At 49.8% G+C, this 20,130-nt stretch overlaps 1 protein-coding gene across 2 annotated transcripts in view; it reads left to right on the top strand.

Moving 5' to 3' along the window:
* The first annotated feature begins 846 nt into the window (after nt 1-846).
* asap2a (ArfGAP with SH3 domain, ankyrin repeat and PH domain 2a) overlaps nt 847-20,130 on the top strand; it is a 44,802-nt gene continuing 25,518 nt past the window's right edge. For both annotated transcript variants that reach the window (XM_023839351.2, XM_072698772.1), the window contains exons 1-2: nt 847-1,432; nt 15,959-16,031. In XM_023839351.2, the coding sequence (XP_023695119.2) occupies nt 1,307-1,432; nt 15,959-16,031 (199 nt within the window). In that variant the 5' untranslated portion in view covers nt 847-1,306. The remainder of the gene's footprint in view (nt 1,433-15,958; nt 16,032-20,130) is intronic.

Raw genomic sequence — 20,130 nt, 5'->3', positions numbered from 1 at the left:
TGGTTGCCTGTGAAATACAGAATTTGTTTGAAGATTTTGCTATTTGTTTTGAAAGCACTTGACAGATTAGCCCCACAATACATTTCAGATCTGCTAATTCTGTATTCTGCCCCCAGGTCACTTAGGTCATCCCCACAACAGCTCTTCTCATTCCCCCACTCACCTCTCAAAACAAAAGGTGACTGGGCTCTCTCTCTAGCTGCCCCCAAACTGTGGAGCAGTCTCCCATCCAACATTAGGTCCTGCTCCACTATTGACGGGTTTAAATCAGAATTAAAGAGCCACATTTTTCCCTTCTTGCTTTCAGCACAGTTTGAGGTTCTACTCCTAATTTACTTCTAATTCGTTTTAATAACACTCAATTTATTTTTAATTGCTTTTCATCGATTGTTTGTTTTAATATATTTCTTTTAATTATTATTTTTACTACCTAATTCTTATTTCTTGTATGTGAGTTTCCATGTTATTTTTATTTATATATTATATTATGTATGTAGTATTTGTTACTCCTTCATTTCCTCGACTGGAAAGCAGTTCGGGTCAACTCCAGTTGTTTTTAAATGTGCTATAAACTGGACTTGACTTGATTCTTGCTTGGGGCAAGAAAAATCATCATTTTGCTGCAGGGGAGGTTTCTGTGCTTTAAGACACCTGAAATAGTTTTGTGGGCAACTCCCGTATTCCACCTTAAAAGGAATTGGGCCGCGGCGGTACACTGGTATTGGCCACGCCTTCCGCGGGTTACCATTGGCTGTAAGGAGGACTGGTGCTTCTTCCCATTGGTCGGACCTCGTCCATTGAACGCTCGGCCCCTTCCCTCCGTTCCTCCACCTTTTACTTTGTCAATTTTCTGCGCTTTCATTGAAAGACCTCAGTTTCCCACGCCGGGAAGTTTGCTGATCTCCGTGGCTGCACGGAAGCCTGCGGAAAGTCAGCCTTCTGGCTTTTTATCCATTTTTTTAAAAGGATACAAGAAATGAATAATATAGCTTTTAATCTCCCCGACTAGTTTCGGCTGCGAACAACCCGATTAAAACCCCCTTTGCAGCAGAAGCTGGGAAAGAGATTCAGGGACCAGCTGCCCGTTGCAGCGCCGCTGGGTTTGGCTCGTCCAGTATCTCCCGGCGTAGTGGGAGTGGGAACCGCGCACATCCAGCGATGGACTCCCCCAAATCAATCCGTCGGACTTTCTTATGCTAAACTTTTGTTCGTCCCTGGTGTCGGCTTGTTTTATCGTCTTTATTTCGGGGATCAGCACTCTAACTTATAAAAAAAAATAAAGGAGTTTAACAATAATAACTTTAATATGCCGGACCAGATCACGGTGGCGGAATTCGTGGCCGAGACAAATGAAGATTATAAGTCCCCGACCGCTTCCAACTTCACCACTCGGATGTCTCATTGCAGGAACACCGTGGCCGCCTTGGAGGAGGTCAGTCCCGCTCGTTATCGCCTGTGATCCAAGGCGCACCGCTGCTTTTTCTCCCGCTTCATACCGCATGCTGTAGTCCTGTTTCCCTTTATATCGGATCCCGCCGTCGGTTTGTCGAAACAAACGTCCGGATCGATGCTGACAGCTTTGGGATTGCAGCACTTGCCCCCCGTGTGATTGTTTGTTCTTGACGGGCGATGGGGCTGGGGGGCAGATTTCTGGTTACTTTTACCTAAAGGGTTTATACGCAGTGTTTGCCCAACCCTAAAATTACTGCAAAGCAGTCGGGGGGGAAAAAGAAAACTGCCCTTTGTTAATGCCATTGTGGCGCCTCGCCGTTCCGGTATTGCAGCTATGCACCAGGGATTGAGGTGGATACTATGTTTCCATAAACTTAGACATCGCTTTTGATCAGTAACTGGACACCCGCTTCTGTCGAAACCTGTTTTTTTCTTCCTTTCCCTCCCAACCGCATCAAGTGCCAGGATGATGTGCAGCGTTGTTGATCTTAGAGGAGATATATGAGTGACCGGTGTTAAGTGACTCATGGTGGGGAGGGGAGGGAAGGGGGGGTTGCTGGATCATTGCGGTGTGATCCTTTCCCCCCGTTGTTGCATCCGCAGTGACTTCCTCACCGAAGTGCAATGGGCTCGCCCCGGTCCGCGGACGAGGCACCTTTCCCGCTTTGTTCGGGATCCTTTCATTCATTTCTGTGTCCATCGCAACCGAAGAGCCTCGCCCTATGAAGCAGTACACATGCCTTTATATACTTGTGCTGTATGCGTCTAGGTCATATAATTAATGTAGTATGTATGCCCTAAAGGCGCTGATAGATGTCCATAATTAGGGCTTAATTAGTGACCTTTTGTCACTGTAATAATGCAATCAAATATCCCAGCTCGCCGATGTCTCTGGTGCGGTGGTCTTTGTAGGTATGACAGGTGTCCTCGTAAAACTGCATACACCCCCTCCTCTTTGCTGCGCGCGCTCCTCCATACCGGATCACATCAACCATTAAGTTAGGCTGTTAATGAAATTCTTTATTTCAAATTGGGGGGGTGTCCTAGACGTTCCATTATGAAGAGGTATAAAAGTGACCTGGGTATTCAAGGATCCCTTTCGGTCGTTTGCATCCATAAGGGTGTTTGGTGATCCAAAGAGATATTAAAATCCTCTCCCCCTTTTTACAGGAATTTGTCATACACAATGAAAATAAATGTCCTCGTTGTATTTAAATAAAACAGGATATTGGTCTGAATAAGACACATTTTTATTTATTTGCTGTTTAATGGAAGATGGATATTTTTGGTAACTTCTGAATTGTTACCTGTATCTGTCTCACAAATTTCGTTGCATGTTATGAAACTTACTGAAGCGTCCCTATAGCAAAATAGGACATCATTAAACGAGTATTATTTGCACACTTGTTTGGGGTTCTCCTAATGGATGTGACGGCAGTTTGTGACGACAGTCACATCCATTAGGGCTGAAATGGAGGGAAACGGGGCTGAAATGGAGGGAAACATGTCCCATGTCACCTCCGTAGGACCCGGAGCTCCATCCTCCCAGGTCATCCACTGATTCAAAGCCCTCTAAGGTCACTGGGCAGGTTGGGAGGGGCTTTTGACTGGCTGGGGAGGGTATGAGAAAAATGCAGCCCAACTGGTTTTCTTGGTGCGTGATGTCTCTGAAGGAACACAGAAAACACACACAAATGATTGTCGCTTGCAAAAATGTGCCTGAATAGGCTGACACAGAGCAACCTGAACCAAGAGCTCGCTGAGGGACAGCCGCTTGGACTGGGAAGCAGGCTTACGCTGGGCCCAGGCTGCGTCTCTGCGCGCCATGTCCTCCGTCCTCCGCGTTTGGGATTTTAGTCATTTAAAAACAAGGTTTCGGGTCAGCAGATGTGACTAACGATACCACAGAATAAGATCACTGACTAACTGACAGACGGGACCTGTCTTGTGCGGTCTTCCTGTTCACCAAGTGTTCAATATTTTATTCATTCATTGTTTCTGGATGTTTGGATGTTCGGCTAGCGGTCAACCCGACTGACTGTCCTGCCGTGCGATCGATTCCCTGGGGAACCCTGGTGGCTCCTGTTTTTGAGGATTTGGTGGCTGCTGCGGGGGGGGGGGGGGTTCCCTAGTCACAGCTGCAGATCTTCATCAGAAGTGAGTGTCTACTGGGAGATGTTGATTGGGGGATGGGCGGTGAGGGGAGAAGAGGAGGAGAGGCCAAGTCGTTGCCGTTTCTCACGTGGCCAGTGGGTCCTGTCAATCAGCGACATCGGGGTGCTGAAGAGAAGGTGTCTGGGGCCTCGAAGCCCATGGCTCCTTTGGTCACTTCAGTGTGCCATTCATGTCCTCACACCTCTGTGGGGAAGACAGCTTGGACTGAAAGTTCCCTCAGACAGTTGCAAGCCAGGACCTGAGGATTTGTTCTCCACTAAAATCTGTTTTAAATAGATATTCATTTTCATTCAGGAAACCCCCAGTTGGGTGTTTCTCCCCCCTATGTATGAGATGAGTGAACTGCATGTTCATTTGTTTCTCTCTCTTTTTTTGCCTTTATTTAGACTCACCGGTATGATCTTGCTGCTTTCCTAGTATCTCCTAGAAATTTGCATCCAGGTTTGTTTTTGCCACTTGTGTGTTCTGTCTACGACCCATGATACAATAATAAAGGTCAGCATGAAGACAAGTCTGCTGAGCTTTTTTAACTGTTTATGCCTTGGACATCTAGCACAGCCTTCCTAATGTGGCTCTGAGCTGCTGAAATTCTGTTAGTGGGAATTGGATGAACACCTGAACTGGACTCAAACCTGCCTCTATCCCAAGCCTGCCTCTATCCCAAGCCTGCCTCTATCCCAAGCCTGCCTCTATCCCAAGCCTGCCTCGATCACAAGCCTGCCTCGATCACAAGCTTACCTCAACTCCATGCTCAGTGGGGTGTTGGCATGTCTTCTATCAATGTTTTGAGTCATATTTGTGGGGGTGATGAGGCATCTTTACCCTCCATGGGTGACAGGTGGTGATCACAGAAGCTGCACACACAGAATAAAAATGCTTTCTGAGCTTGGAATTTTACAACAATTTCTAAATTATCCCTGAAAATATGTATTCTGTGTTGTTTTTAGCAAATGGCCAGTCTTGGTATCAGTGGAGGTGAATGAGCAGTGCAAACATTTGAGTTAGACAAGGGCTTGTGTGGACACATTGTTAACATGTTCACCAGCAAGATCATTATTTCTGCTGTGTGCTTTGGATTAGAATTTCATTCGGTGGAATTCTGGACTAATATTATTGTGGCAGTGGGTGCCTGCATGTGTCTCACCCTTTTGTCTGAAACAAGTTGGCTAAAATAATTGCTGTTTGAAAAGATTCTTACAGCATCCAGGCTGGGTGATTATTGTCAAGATGCTCTAGATCAGTTCTGTAGCATTTGCGTGGTGACAGAGATGCGAGATGTTTGCGAATGTGGCTCATTTTAAGACCCTGTTTATTAACGCATTCAGACTGCTTGTGGTTCCGTTGGTTTGGGTCATGTCTACAGGAGAAGTTAGTTCTGATTAGTGTAGATTGAGTGAACCTGTTATATAGGAAGAGCACATTGGAAGACAACCTAAAATGATTGAGGAGTCCCCAGATTTGCTCCCCATCTTCTGCCACTGCTGGGGACTGTCCAGATTATCTGTCCTTTGCTGTTGCCTTGGCAGTCTCTTTGCCCAACGACGTCCGTGTCCGTGTCCTCGCTCATTAACGCTGGTGCCCAAGTGGCTGTTTGATCCCTGAAATGATTGGTCTGAGTGAAAATGGGCAGCCGCCTCTCTCCACATCGCCATCCCCGCTTGAGTGCTGTTAATACTCTCACGATCCCAGGTGATGGGCTGTCGTTTCTGCATCCAGAGGATATGCCGGATTGCCGGTACTAGCAAGAGAATTACATTTTTGAGACTCAGTGGGGGGCAATGAACTTGTGGGTCAAGTGGAGGAATTTGCAATCCAGTCCCGTCTCCTTTAAGTCGTCCCTTTATGATTTTCGATTGGACGTTGCTTTCTCAGTATCCTAAAAGGCTGACCGTGTAATGTTTTATTAATGTTTAGAGGTATACAGCTTGGGATGGCAAAGTGGAAGCTAAGTGGCCTTGGTATCGATCTTCTGCACTCCCCGATAGAGAAATCACCCAACCTTATACCCATATGTCCATGTTGTCCTTTATAATGGTGGTTGTTTCATCCTCCAGCCCATAGACAAAGGAATTCTTCCGATTGTCTGCAGTCATGATGATTGACCACAAGCTGTCATGTGGATCTCAGAAAGGGGGGGTGGTAGGCGTTTAAGGTGGGGCTGTGTAAAATCTAGCTTGCTGCTCCATCAACCTAAAAGGTCACCTAAAGGTGGGCTATCGGCTCTTTTCTAGTGACCTCAGGCTGCCCATGTGATGCTTCTATGTCTGTTACGGTATTTAATCCAGTTGAGACTGAAACCTCTGGTGTTGGCAGCTTTCCCTTGCCTTGGCAGTTACCGGAATGTGCCGGGGAATCTCCTTGGCATTCCTGGAGTGTCCAGCAACTGTTGGCCCTGCCGCGTTCCACGGGGCACCCCCGCCCACTGCTGGTAGAGAGGCGATCCGACTCCTTGTGATTCAGTCACGTTTTGGCTGATGGGATGGGGGGAGGTTCGTGCCTGACATCTGCAGTTTTTATACAGATGGGGGCTGCTGGTTCCCCTTCCCTCCTTGGCGGAGCTATGGTGACAATCTTCTGGACAGCGGCTGAGGTTTTCGAGGAAAGCAAATGTGAGCACATGACGAATCCCTCTGAACCCCGCCCCACCCAAGCGGTTACCCTACAGAGGAACCCACATTCCCGTCCTGCAAAGATATTGCTTTCCAGCTCTGGTGAAATCTCACCACTCCTTTTATGGAGGTAGTGACCTCTTAGGCTTCAGAAAATCTCCCCCCTCCCCATCTCAAAAATTTTCAGCCCGACAGATGGGGGAGCTTGCAGGGGAGGAACGTTTTAAGAGGTGCCCGTTAAGAGAGGGGGGATTCAGATTATGGATTCGGAGACTATCCTGCATTAATTACCCTTGTGCTGCGTTTGGATATTTGCCCCGTATGAGTTGCCTCAGCTGGGAGCCGCCTCGTCCTCCCTCCCTTTTCCGGTAAGGAGCTTATCCCTCCTTACTCTAATTGGTATCGCAGACGGGATCTCTGCCAACCCTGTAGGATTCTTCCTCTTCCCTGAGCATCATAAACGATGTGGATGCATTGAGGGCTTGATTTCCCCTACCTTTATGTTCCCAAAACATGGCCAGACTTGTGAGGAAGGGTGTGGTTCTGGTCCATTTGGTTTGCAGAAGCCTTTACCAGATTTATTTATCTTCCCCAATTGTGTCCTTGCATCTTAGTGTCTTTTCTTTGGTCGTCAGTTGCCTGTGCTCTGGGAAGGTGTGTGGAAGTGGGTGGATGTGAGTAGAAGCCGGATTTGCCTGGAATGATGGCGATCGCTGGAATTGCGCCATGCCCGACTACAGGAAGTGGTCACTCGTGCCAAGGTTTTTTTGTTTTTCACCTCTTGTTTTTTGTTTCAGTCAATGTCTGTTCTAAGGCCACCTTATAAAAAGGCCCATAAATGTGGCTAAGGAACTCCCATGGTACCGACTCCCCTGGATCCTTAAATAGCCCCTTTCACCACAGGCAGGAAACAAAACCGCTTGACCTCACAGTCCCGGTGTGGCATTTTTGGATCAGGGCAGCCAAGCGTGAAAACGTCCTTCTCCCTGACTGGCAGGAAGAGTGTTGGAGTTCAGATGGGGAATGGGATCTCCATGGGGCACAGGGGCGGTCCATCAACCTCACGCCAGATCCGGAGAAGGTCAAGTGTTCCCACGGATATTGATTCTATGAGCTGGCGGGGGTCATCTGGCGATGTGCCTCTCTGAAGGCACAGGCAATGGGGGGGGTTGCGACCTCGATGGACTGTTGGGAGTCTATTGAGTGTAGTGATGGGAAAACCCCCTTAAGTGGGCTGGACTGTTCCGCATTGATTGGCGGGAGGTCAAGCTTTTGTTGGAGAGCAACAGATCAGCCCCGGGTCACGTCGTGTCGAATCACCCAGGACAGCTTGTGCCCTTAATAACGCTCTTCACTGTCAAGGGAGGCCCCTCCACCCAACCCCATTGATCTGTTGGCGCCTTAAGGATGAAAGGGATTCCCAGGTCGCCTGGTAACAGCAACGTCACGCGAGTCTTTGAGTCTTCTGAAGAAGTGTCCGTTTGTTTTTCTTAATTACATGCCTCTAATCTTTTGCTGGGGGGATTTTGGCGGACACCTCATCTTTCATGGTGCCTTGACCATCGACCTTTGAGGTTCCCAGTTTTGTGCTGCTGATTGATATATTGAAGCTTTGTATTCAGTTTTCTGAGCTCTGTGATCCCTACCTATCTCCCCTCCTTGTAATTTTCTTTTCTGAAATTTTAAAGTGCCAGTTTCTTAGATTATTTTTGGGTGGGTTTCATAATTAAAAAAAATATGTTTTTTTTTTTTGTTTTCTCTGTGTTTTCTCAGTGCTCATCGGTTGGCGTGTAGTAATGAGAGGCGGGGTGGCAGTTGAGGAAACCCACATCCTTCAAGCTGTTCTGCACCATGGGGTTTTGAATCCTCCTCCTGTAATGAAGCCTACGTGGTCTTCACTATGACTTCTGATGCTTCTCCTCGCTGTCCTACATAGGAGGACCAGACGCATTTCCTCTCCCTATTCCTGGCCATGTCTCTCGATTCTGTTTTTTATCAGCCCCCTGCTGTTTGCAGACTTCATTAAACAGGCCCCGGCTCTAATGAGAGACAGCCGTCTTATACACTCAGAAATGACACATTGTGGTTCTCCACTGTGCTCTTAGTTTCCCCCTTACCTGCGATCCATGGGTAATGGTTCTTCATTTAGTATCCGAGTCAGCTCTGGTGGCTTTACCAGTGTGATCAGCAGCACACTGGATGCTGGGTGATTCGACCTGTTGCTTGAAGCTGTGTTGGACCACATTGGTTGGGTATCTTGAAATGGGATTGTGATGTTCGCCTTGTTTTTGCTGGCCTCAGAGAGGAGATATGTGACAGGGTGTTTTTTTTTACATGTTGGGCCGTCCTGGGGGCAGTCTAAGAACGTGTGGGTGGGGGGGGGGGGGTGTTCCTTTCTGTCCTATCTGCCCACGAGCAGCCATTGCAGGCACATCAGCAGGGGTGTTCCGGGGGAGGGGGTGTCCCTTGCTTCTGTTTTCCAGTGCGAGTCTTTGGCCTTAGTGCCTTTATTGCCCTTGTAAAATTTGCACCAAAGTGTTTTTTTATTTGTTTTCCTTGCCCCCCCCCATCCTAAGGATTGACAGGTGGCCACCGACCTTGTTCCATATGGTTTCTCTGTCATGCTAATGAAGACGGCCAGCGCTTGTTGCTGTCTCTCACCCACCAGCTCACACACAGATGTTCGAGCCGTCCTGGAATGCATGAGATCCTCCAGTGGGTGTTGCCCCCCCCATGGCATCATGGGAACAATTAGGGCCTCCTTGTTTTGAGGCCGGCGTCCAGATCGTGGCGGAGCAGAAGTTTGTTTATTGTCTACTGCCTGTGAGCGGCGTCTTGCAGGAGGTGGAGGGTGAGTCCCGGAGGGCGGGGCTTTCCGCCAGCCCAGTACTTATTCATCAGAAGAGCCAAAATTAATATTGTTCTTATCTTATGCTGCTTGGCTTCCGGTACATAGATAACTTCTGCAGTGTGTAAGGAGTCAGGAACTCAGGGTGATGTAACAAATGTGGAGTTCGGCACAGAGTGCTGGGCCACACGCCTGACGCTGTGTATTTTAAAGTGACTAAAACCCACCCCCCGTACCCCCCCCCCCCCCCCCCCCGTATCACGCTCCCATTTTTTTAAAAAAATTGGCGGAAAATGGGAACCTTTGCCCTTCTGCACCAGCTGCTGCATCTTTTTTGCTGGGGTCGTAGGGGCAGCTGGGAGGGGGGTGTTTAAAAAAAAAAAGATTTTGATTGCCATGGAGTTGCTCAGATTGTCTGCTAGCGTCAGGTCAGGAGTGTCTTTTTTTTGGGGGGGGGGGGGGGGGTTTATGGCATCTGCTGGAGTCGGAATTAAATTTCAGGCCTTAATGTGGGAGCTGCAGGGCCTGTTCCTGCCCCTGGGCGTTATACAGTCATCGCGGGTCTTGGTGCCTCCCGATCCTGGTGGAGGGTTTCTCCGCGCCATGGATGACGTCAGAGGCTCTGTTCAGAACATTCCTTTTGGTGGGTAGTTAGGGAGGGCACCTGGAACCGGGGTGCTGTGGGGCGTGGTCGGCAGTCGGGCGCCGTGCGTGTGAGCGGCTAACTCCTCCCACCAGGGGTGGGGTCACAAGGGTACTGACCAAAGCTGAAAGCTGATTGGCCCCTAGACTGCCCATTTCCCTGTTACTCACTGATTCAAAACATCTCATTGGCTCCTGATAAGGTTGACCCCTCTATATGAATTATGGCCCCTCTTATGTCCTCCCGCCTTAAAATCCTAGAATCGCCTCTGCTTCCAGTAGCTACTTAACAGGAGTTTAATTGCTACTTAAGGTGCTTCCCGCCATAACCTAGAACCTCGCTATAAAGTCCTCTGTGTTTCTAAACAAACCATAGTCTTGTTACTGGCTCTTTTATTAATAGCAGCCAAAAATAAACAAACAGATCAAGAAAATGCGGTCTTGTCGACCAGCGCTACCACCGCGCACATCACTGATCGTACTGCCAGCCTCGATCCTTTGCAGGGGAGCCTGCCGTGAATTTGGGGATGTTTTAGATATTAACTTATTCCCCCGCCTTGATTTGCGGGACATATGGTCTACAGCCACAGACGGCTGCCAGCTTGCGGCCTTGAGAGGAGCAGGCCGGCCTTAGGGTCACCCTCACTGCAATACTTTCCAATTATATCTCGCCGGTGGGTTTAGGATGGGGAGTCGACCCCCTCCCAGGGTGGTCTTGTCTCCTTTAAAGCTATAAGATGTGTGGCAGACATGCCATCCCAACCACACCGGCGTTTTTGCTTCTGTTGGGTTATTTTATTAGATTTTTTTTAATCTAGTTTTCTTTCAGCTTCAATCTGGCGCAACATCTGGTGTCGCATTGAAACATGCGTCGGGCTTGTAATCAGCCCTGTGGTTTTTTTTTTCTTCTCTCCCTCCAGGAAAGAACCAGGGTGGCTCTGTCCCAAATTACAGCATCGTCGTTTCGGGGATCCGTTAGGCTAGAGTGGAGGGCGGAGTCGGGGGGGGGGGCGGTGTTTAGAGATAAAGGAGACCAGACGGGTGTGTCTGGCGTATTCAGGGCTCTGTGGGGGTGCCTCAAGGATTCTGCAAGTTTCGCAACATGGGCGTGTCATAGGGAGTGGCAGTGGTAGGGGTGGGATTGCAGGGTGGTAAATTGCGACTAGAGCCACAAGGTTGGGGGTCACCATTGATGGGCATGCTGGCCCGTATCTTCGATAACAGAGACCGTGGCGTGCTTCAGCAGCTAGATTGTCACCCTGGTTTCCTGCAGCATTACGCAACATCCCTCTGATCTTCGCTCTCGCCTCCTTTGTCCGGTTCCACTTCAGAACGCAATCATTTTCTGTTTTTAAAAACCATGAACCGGTGTGTCTCCCGGGAGCTGCTCTGGTTGGCGTCTGAGACGTCGTGAATCCCGGGCAGGTTAGGTTCTGGACCTTTGCGGAGCTTCTGAATCTGGAAGAGCTTTCTCCACCGGCACCTCCTCTCCACCGGCACCTCCTCTCCACTGGCGTCTCTTCAGGTCTGGCGGACGATGTAGGTCAAGTGCGCCCGGGCATGGCAACCGGCCACGGCAGCGCTAAGACGGTCCCAGACGGCAGATGTTTGAGTGTCACTGGGGCGGGCGGGACGGACGGGGGGGGGGAGGAGCAGTAGGGGGCCTGATGGTGGCTCCTGACCCTCCAGGAAGTGGGAGCGTGTCGGGGGCCGGCAGGAAATTCGCTGTGGCAGCTGATTTCCATTACAGTCTGTTTACATACACAACATATCCTGTGTGTTCGTCATCATGCTAACTGCTAACGTGGGCCAGCGACAGTGGCTCAAAGACCCTCATGTTAGTTGTTCTGATAGCGCTTGTGGCTAATCGTGCAGTTCATCATGTTTGTGTACCTGAGGGGGAGGGGGCGCATTCGTAAAAGGGGCAGCTTGTCAACAGCAAACAGACCCCGACCCCCAGCCTGGTCTTTATTCCCCCACCCCCACACCAATCTCCTCATTAATGTCTGATTAAAACACCAGTGATGAGAGTCTCCCTTCTCCCCCCCACCCTGTTGCATTTCCCTTTCACTTCTGCAGAGCGAATGAGGCAGAAAGATACCCCACAATTCCTCACACGTCCAACTTCAAAAATAAAAAATAAAAATTGAGATTTCCTGTGCAGATCCCCTCCACCGTCTGGTGTTTGTCTCCCATGGTGCTGTGTGTTTCCAGCCGGACCCCCCCCCGCCCCCCACCCTCTGTCCAGGGGAGGATACAGCGACGCCGTCGCCCTGACGATGGCCTTGTGCTGCTTGATACCCAGATTGCAAAGCAGCAGATGGTGACGCTAATTAACCCCCTTGTTCGTCGGCCCACAATCCTGGGAACGCAAGGAGCTGCTCACGAACGTTATTTGACTCAGTGTGATGTTTACTGAAGAAGAAAAAATCACACTTTTGTTCAGTAAATTATTAAAAGCATTGTGCTTCACACTAAATATAATTTCACACACGCCGCAAATCCTTGTTTGTTTTATCACCCATTGGTATTTGTGTATAGCACTCCTGTGCTAATGTACTGAGTGATTTACTTGGATATTGCACTTTTATAATACGGCCAAGCTGCGTACCACCCCCCCCCCCACCCCCAATACACCCCCATCAATTTGGCTGGGGCGTGAAAGTGGGTAAGTAGCCCACGTATCTATCTCAGCACTGATGCAGTCCTATGTATGTTTCTAAGTGGGTGGTGCTAAGGGGCGTGGCACCGGTTTGATTGGCGGCGAGGGCAGCCAATCATAGACCTCCCTGTCATGCTGCATTACCGGTTTGCCAGAAGATTTCCATTAGCTCGATGAACAAGTGGACGTCTGCCCCACCAAGCTTGTGCGGTTGCCGCAGCGACACCGGATCCCACATGCCCACCCCGATGGGGACCATAGCCTCAGGTGGAGGCTGATCCTGTCAGAGAAATCGAGCCACTCTCGATGTGAGTCAGTTCTCCCGATTTTCCGTCTTTTGGCCCTGCCAGATGGATTTCCGGTGAGGTCTCCTAACACTGCGGCGTGCCGATAACATTCCCGCGGCGCCCCTCGGCGATCCCGCGCTCCGTGTCCTCCCGCTGTTCTCCGCGTCCTGCTGTTCTCCACATTCTGCTATTCAGACACATTAATAGGGAACAAATGAACCGCTCACTAACCGTGACTGACTTTAAAATTAATTATAAACAGCTTATTAATGTTGTGTTATTTTAGTACAAATTGCACTTAAGTACTGTCCCCAAGGATGATGATGATGAAGATAAAAACATTAGGTGTGTTACTGATGCTGGTTGTGACTTTTGTTGTTTTGTTGGGTTTTTTGGGGGGGGCTATCTTTGGTTGTGATTTGATTATGTTTGGTTGTAGTTGCCGTGGTTTTCACTGTCCAACAGTCTCTTAGCATGCCATCCTCAACCCACTCAGATACACAATAAGCCCCCCTCTAACGGAATGGATGAGGCATGCGGCATTAGAACAAAATGCGTTAAAGGGATGCCAGGCTGCCCACCACGACTCGTCTCGCCAGACGCAGAGCGGTGATCCGTCAGGTGAGAAAGCGTGGGGCCCGGATTTCCGTGACCCCTGCCTGGAAAATGACGGCGCCCATGGAGACGAAGAGACAATCCAGCTTAAAAGGACAAAGCTGGAGAGACTTGAGGTTTAGAGCAAATTGTGATCGCACAAGCGGGTGGGAATTTCACGGGCATTCACCTGCCAGAGAGCTGGGGCCTCTGGTGAACAGTGTGTATTCACTAGTGCACGCTGCTTTTGCTTTTTTTTGTCTTAAGCTCCAGATTCGCGTAAATGTTATGAATGAATTCCTTCTTTTAGTTATTTTGTTTTATCCCGGGTGTGGTGGACGTCTGGAATCTGTCTTTCGTCTTCTGTAAATCATTCTTCGGCCGCTATGCACAGTTCTGACCCCACGCTCTACCGTCTCAACAAAGGGGAGGATTGTTTTTGTTGGGGGCAGGGGGACTTTGGTCGCCTCCTGCGGGCCTCCCTGTTATCGTGTGATTGTTCAGATGGGGACAGAAGAGTCACCTTGGTCACTAACCGTATATCGCATTGAATTGTAAGGCAGACACACGTGAAATACAGCGTCGCTTCCTGTCATTGTTACTGGGGGTGTCCACGAAGCTGCAGCACACTGAAAGCTGTCGTGATACGCGGCACGCTCTCACGCCACCCCCCCCCCAGGATGAAAGCACGCTCCACGCTCTCTTCCCCCGGGAGGGTCGACCCAGTCGCTAAAAATGGACTGAAACCGGCTACAAAGTGGGCTTTGAAGTGGTAGGTGGTCCTCTTGCTGATGCCAAACGTGTGCGTGTGTGTGTATGTGTGTCCACACCCCCACACAGTTTGTAATGGTGTGTTTAACGTGACACTCCTAGCGTGGTGTAAACTGTGAAAATTCAGCACGCAAGGCGATGTTCGAGCGGTAACTCAGGGCAGCTGGCAGCTGTGCTGGACGCGGACGAAGTTTTGAGGCGGGTCAGGTTAAGCCCCGCCCACTTACCCATGTGACTGGCGACACATTTGTGTGTTTACCCTGTAGGGATGTAGGGGTTAGGGTTTTAAATAGATACTTGCTGGCTGATTTTATTCCTTTTCCCCCGTAAAACGGCGTCATGACGGCTGACACAAATCGGTCTGAATGACCATGAGGATAAATGTCAGACAGAGACAGGCAGTGATGGAGGGGGGGGGGGTCCTGATGTGGTTTAAGGGGATGAGTACAGATTGCGTAAAACTGAGATGTAGCAAAAGTTAGATGTGGCTGCTTTTATGGATACATCAATGTAAGAATGTACGCAGGAAGAAGCCTTCCCATTCCAAATCTATCTGACGAAAACCAAAGAGCTGTTATTCACCTCTCAAGAACCATAACTAATGACTCTAGTCACCCTCTTAAGACGCAGTTTATCTACTGCCATCAGGTCGCAGATACAGGACTCACTTTGGCGAGAGTTTCATCCCCACTGCTGTAGCTGCACTTAACTTGCCACATTAATCTTGTACCCATCAAATCTCCGCTACTAATTGTGTGTATATTGTGTGTATATGTCTATGTGTGCCTAACATGTTAGAGGCCTGTAATGTACTTGTGTTTTTTGGAACAGACTGTGAAGACAAATATCCTTATACGACAATAAAATTTATCTATCTGTCTGTCTGACTTTGTCTGTGTATGTCTGTATCTGTCTATATCTGGGTATCTGTGATCTGTGTGTGTGTGAGACAGGGGGCTCTCCACACAGTAGTGACCATCCTGGCCTCTCTGGCTGCCGCCCCCCCCCCCTCCCTAAACCGTTCTGCACCGGCGCCGCCCGCCTGCCCGCCCTCCAGCGGGATGGGGATTGTGTGCCTATTTTTAGACGGGCCCTGAATAATGCATCACCTGCAGATGCAGCGGGACCACATTCTCCGTGGTGTCACGGTTCACACGGGGTAAGCGGGTTCTGCCCCAGACGGGGCTGACGGAGCGGGACCCCAGTGACCTCCCTAAAACCTACCAGCCGAGTGCAGGCGGGAGATTGAGAAATGGCTGACCTTAAACATCCCGGCAGGACGGTATGACGTAATGAGCCAGCGAAGGTCTGCATGAGGCTGCAGACGGCCAAGAGGTAGGGATCCATCACCGTCCCTCACAGGACCCCTGTAATGTAGCCCAGCTGACCCAGTCATGCTCTCCTAATTAAGATGTAAGTTGGGTCAGCTTGGGTCAGGAGGGGCTCTCGGGTAAAACTGAAGTTTGCCCCTGGAGCGAGTGGGGTGTGTCTGCTGGTGTGTCCATCTTTTGGATGCGCTTGCCTCATGGGTTAGTCATCAATTAGGTTTTTGCTGAAGTGAGCGGTGTACTGGAACCTACTGTCACAAACATTCTTTATCTGGAAGCGTGGCTGCTTTTAACCACCTGAATACCATACGTCGGTACTTTGTTGTTGTCATTGTATACTGGTGTTCTTCTTTATCTTCTTCTCGACAGAATCATGACTGTTCTTAGAATGCTCTTCGGATGGTGACCGTATTAATACCTTTAAACTGGATTATAATCCAGAATCATAATACTGAGTTACAGTGACCCTGAGAAACAAACCCTGGATTTAACAAACCCGGCTTGTGCGACTCGACCCGCTAATCCACCTGGTCTGTGAAGAATTCCGCCCGGCCTCCGGTGACCGATTTGTGTTTGTGTGTCTGACCCAGGCCCTGGATATGGACCGCAGCGTACTGTACAAGATGAAGAAGTCCGTGAAGGCCATCTACGCTTCTGGCCTGGGTGAGTGGCAGCCGCCCGATGCAGAAACTCCTTCGGCCGACGTGGGAGGGTATTAGGGTTAGGGTTAGGGATGGTCTGCAACCCAACTGAGCATAATGGGATCCCAGGATTGGGTGCTATAGAGGTCAGAGGTCGGGGTTGGATACTAACACGTCAGGTGGACATTTTACTTGACCCACTGTGGACTAGGATTAGGGTGGCGGCGGTGACTTCACAGGTGAGAGCAGGATCGGGGAGGGAAGACGGGAAGTAGGACGACGGAGGAGATCGGGTACGGCCTATTTTCCGCGCCAATGGTTCTGTTTTTGGGTCAAAGACCTCAGGGCACATTGAACCTCTGCTGGCTGAGCTGTATTCACAAGGAACCTCTGAGTAAGTCCTGCTGCTCTAGCCCCCAAACTGTGCCTGCATTACAACATCGACCCTGCAGCCCAGCTAACTGACAGGAGCTTCCTCCAAAAGTGTGCTCCGGAAGTACAAAGCTAGATGTTTGATTGGTCAGCTGCTTAATTAGTCATTAAATGAGGTGTTTGATGACCTGTGGTTAATTGTTGGGCTGTACCGTTCTTGATTCTGTATTTCGATGGAGGGTGCACCTGATTGGTGGGAGATGGTGGATGGCAGGCGCAGCTGATTGGTTGGAGATGGAGACTGCGGCTGATTGGTTGGAGATGGAGGCTGCGGCTGATTGGTGGGAGATGAACAGATATACCATCACTCCGCATCCCCAGCATGTCGCCTGTGGCTTGGGGGTCACGCCCGTCCCTCATTCTCTGGCTTCACGCACACGTGGCTGCCCACACAGCTAACGCGCGTGGAATGCTGTAACGTCCTCCATGGTGTCGTGTCCAATGAAAAGAGCGAGTGTGTTCGGGGGAGAGGCCCCCCACTTCTTTAGGGAACAGTGTGACTTTTGTTTAAAGTCGGCAGCTGGTCCGCGCTGGCGGGGGACATCTGAGAGTGATGTGAGTGTAAACCCGTCTGGACCGCGTTTTCGCACTGAAGCTCGTCCCCAGTGTCCAGCACACTTCTGTCAAGAGGGTCACTCGGCCCAGAACCCCTCTGATGGGTCGGGGACTGTCACCATTTCAAAAGCGGCAGATGTCAGACCTGGGAGGGGCAGCCGTCAGCTTACGCTGCCCCCGATTTCCCACTGAGCTCCGAATGAGCTGCAGCTGAGCTGCAGATCTTAGCGAGTCAAGTCACGTTAAACCGGATGACTTCCTCAGCCATGCTAATCCCAGCTTCTGTTCCTGAAAATATGTTAGTGCCCATTTCTGCTATTTCCATAGTTTATTTTCTCTCAGTTTGCCCATCCATGAAACTTAGAACTAAATTATTTGGCAGGTCTGAGAGTAATCAGCCCTTTATAGTACTAATTGTTCAAAGGCTGGGCATGATTAAGCAATTAATCATTGACTCACATTAGCTATAGTTCTGATCCAAATGGCTCAAGCTAGCTTCCTTAGGCTTTGGGGGGGGCTTCAGAAAACTAAAGTGGTGACACTTTGGGATTTAAAAAACAGTCCTTTAATATCCCGACGGAAGTGAGCACACAGCTTCAAACGCGGAATCGTCGGGTCTCTTCCTCCATTTTGTCCAGCTGTTGGTCACGGACTCCATATGGGTTATAACCATAACTGTAACTGGTTTGTTTATAATGGAATGTCCTCTTTAAACGGGGGGCGAACAGGAATAGTTTGACATTCATAGCTACCGCTGACTGGATTTTAAAAAAGGGGGATCCATTTTTAGGAGGCTGTTTACAGAAGCATGCAGTTTGGGGCGCCGTGATGATCCGTGGTTTAGCGCTTTTTAGCTGTGGAGAAGGAGCTGCAAGCAGGTCCACCTCCCCAACAGCTTTTGCCCAAACTTCAGCAAAGCAGATGCCTGGAGAGCGTGCTGCACTGGGGGCAGCCTCCCCCAATGCCCCCCCCCCCGATCCACACCGGCCCAGCTGGCTGGCAGACCTCGTTTGTACATCTTGACGAGAGGGATGAATCATCCCACGAAGGGGCACTAGTGACTGAACACTTAGTGAACTTCACCCTGCCACACTGAAGACTCTAGGATTCTAGTTGGTGGGGGAGGGGGCGCATAATTCATAGAGGGTCCAACCTTACCATTAGGTGATTATATGTTTTGATTAAGTGTTAGAGTGACAATCAGCTTTCTGCCTGATTAGTGCCTCTGTGGCTCCTCCCCTTTATAGGACCCTGCCCTGTCACAAGTCAGATGATTCCTTCCCTGTGGTGGCGAATCTGTGCATTTACATTTAATATATTTAGCACTTTTAGTGACGTACATTTATGGGGACTGCAAGGTCAGCCAGTCCCTGGAGCAATTGGGTTTAGAGTCCCATTGGTGAAATCAGTCTGCCGACCCTGGGATTTGAACCGCCGACCCTACGATCACAGACGCAGCGTCCTAACCCATTGAGTCCTGCACCAGACCCCCAGCCACCTACTGCCCCCTACGCCAAGCGGGGACAGACTTTGTTTCCAAATGGACTCCCTGGCGCTTGGTCAATGGAATTACGATGCAAGTCATACAGCTAAAGGCTAGCGCTTTGTTTGGCTTGGCCAGCCTCCCAACTTACGTCAGGAACCAGTGCGAGGAAAACAGGAAGATGTCGATATGCAGGCTCACGCCGCTGGAACTCCAGAACAGAGCACATGAGGTTGAGAAGCCCACAGAGTGGTGCGAAAGCTCCTTCTCTGGGAGAACTGCAGATTTTCTGAAACACTCTTAGACTGAAGGTACATATCACTGGGTCATGCTCTGAGATCCTGCCGTGACGTTGAGGTGAAAAGGTCTGGTTGACATGTCCTGCCCCTGTGTCTGGTTGAGGTCAGCCTAAACCCACAGGGTGATGTCTAGGCTGGGAAACAAAGCCAGGAGATGATTTTCGTGGTTGCTCTTTGACCCCACCCAGTCATATCACGGTCGGGCTCCGGTTGGCCCCCGTGTCGCACCGTGGGCTTATGGCCTGCCGGTGGGAATGTGGCTATTTCGAGCAATGAAGTGGCTCGAACTCTTTGACCTCCTTCTCCTACCTCAGTACTGCAGTTTTTTCCATGAAGCTTTTTTCTAACCTTTTGTTCCTGAAAAGTGCTCATTGTGTGAAATCGAGACGACAAGTCGCTGAGTGCTGCTACTGATGCAGCTCGTGTGCTGTTGGTAGGGGCTTGTCCTTCACTGGTTGCCTTGGGTTGGGTTGCATTGTGTTCCCTTGCGTTGCAATGGGTTGGGTTATGTTGTCTTGTCTTGTGTTGTCTTGTTTTGTGTTGGGTTAACAGCTTCCAGTTTGACCACCGTTCATATTCCCAGCATGCCCTCCAAATGCAGATAGACTACGTAATGTGGAATGACCTCCGTGCTTGAGGTCCCCTGACGTAATCTGCCCCAGTGCCCTCTTGGATCAACGATGCCTTGTCTGGGCCTAGATTCGGTGGGATGGGGGCGTCATGGAGGTGGGGGCAGGCCCGACATGAACTATTTATTTTTTCCGAACTTCAGTGGTGATGTGTGGCATTCCGGAGGTGAGAGCTGGAATTGTCGTGGTGCCCAGGGTGCTTGGCACGCGTCGCTTTCAGTGTCCGGGATCGACCCAGAAGCCTCCTGACACTCTGATTTTTCTGGGTAGCAGACGGATAAAGTTTGCCAGCCGCTAAACATTTGGAGGGTGAGCTGAAGAGATTTACAGAAATTGAGAACCAGTCAATCTCAATGACTGTCTGAGTTTGAGTTTGTGTCCAGGTGGTTAGGGTTTCAGCCCGGATATGAGAGGTCTCACTGTGGTACCTGTTTGTGGCTCAGTGGCTTAAGAGATCTGTGACTCATAGGTTGTCAGTTCAAGCCCTATGGTCGGCAGAGTGATTTCAGGGAACATTTAGTAGCTCAAGAAGTAGAGCATTGCTATACCCTCAGCTATAACTCGCTTTCGATAAAACCACCAGGTAAATGTAAAGCACTGTTGTGCCCTTGAGCGAGGCCCTTGATTATGACACCCAGTTGCTTTGTTAGACATATATATCGCTTTGGATGGAAAAGTCTGCTAAATAAGTGTAGCGTAATGTGCCTTTGACTGGGGCTATGT

This window comes from Paramormyrops kingsleyae, chromosome 14, assembly GCF_048594095.1.
Source record: "Paramormyrops kingsleyae isolate MSU_618 chromosome 14, PKINGS_0.4, whole genome shotgun sequence".
NCBI lineage: Eukaryota > Metazoa > Chordata > Actinopteri > Osteoglossiformes > Mormyridae > Paramormyrops > Paramormyrops kingsleyae.
This window is presented reverse-complemented; position numbering and strand designations above follow the sequence as displayed.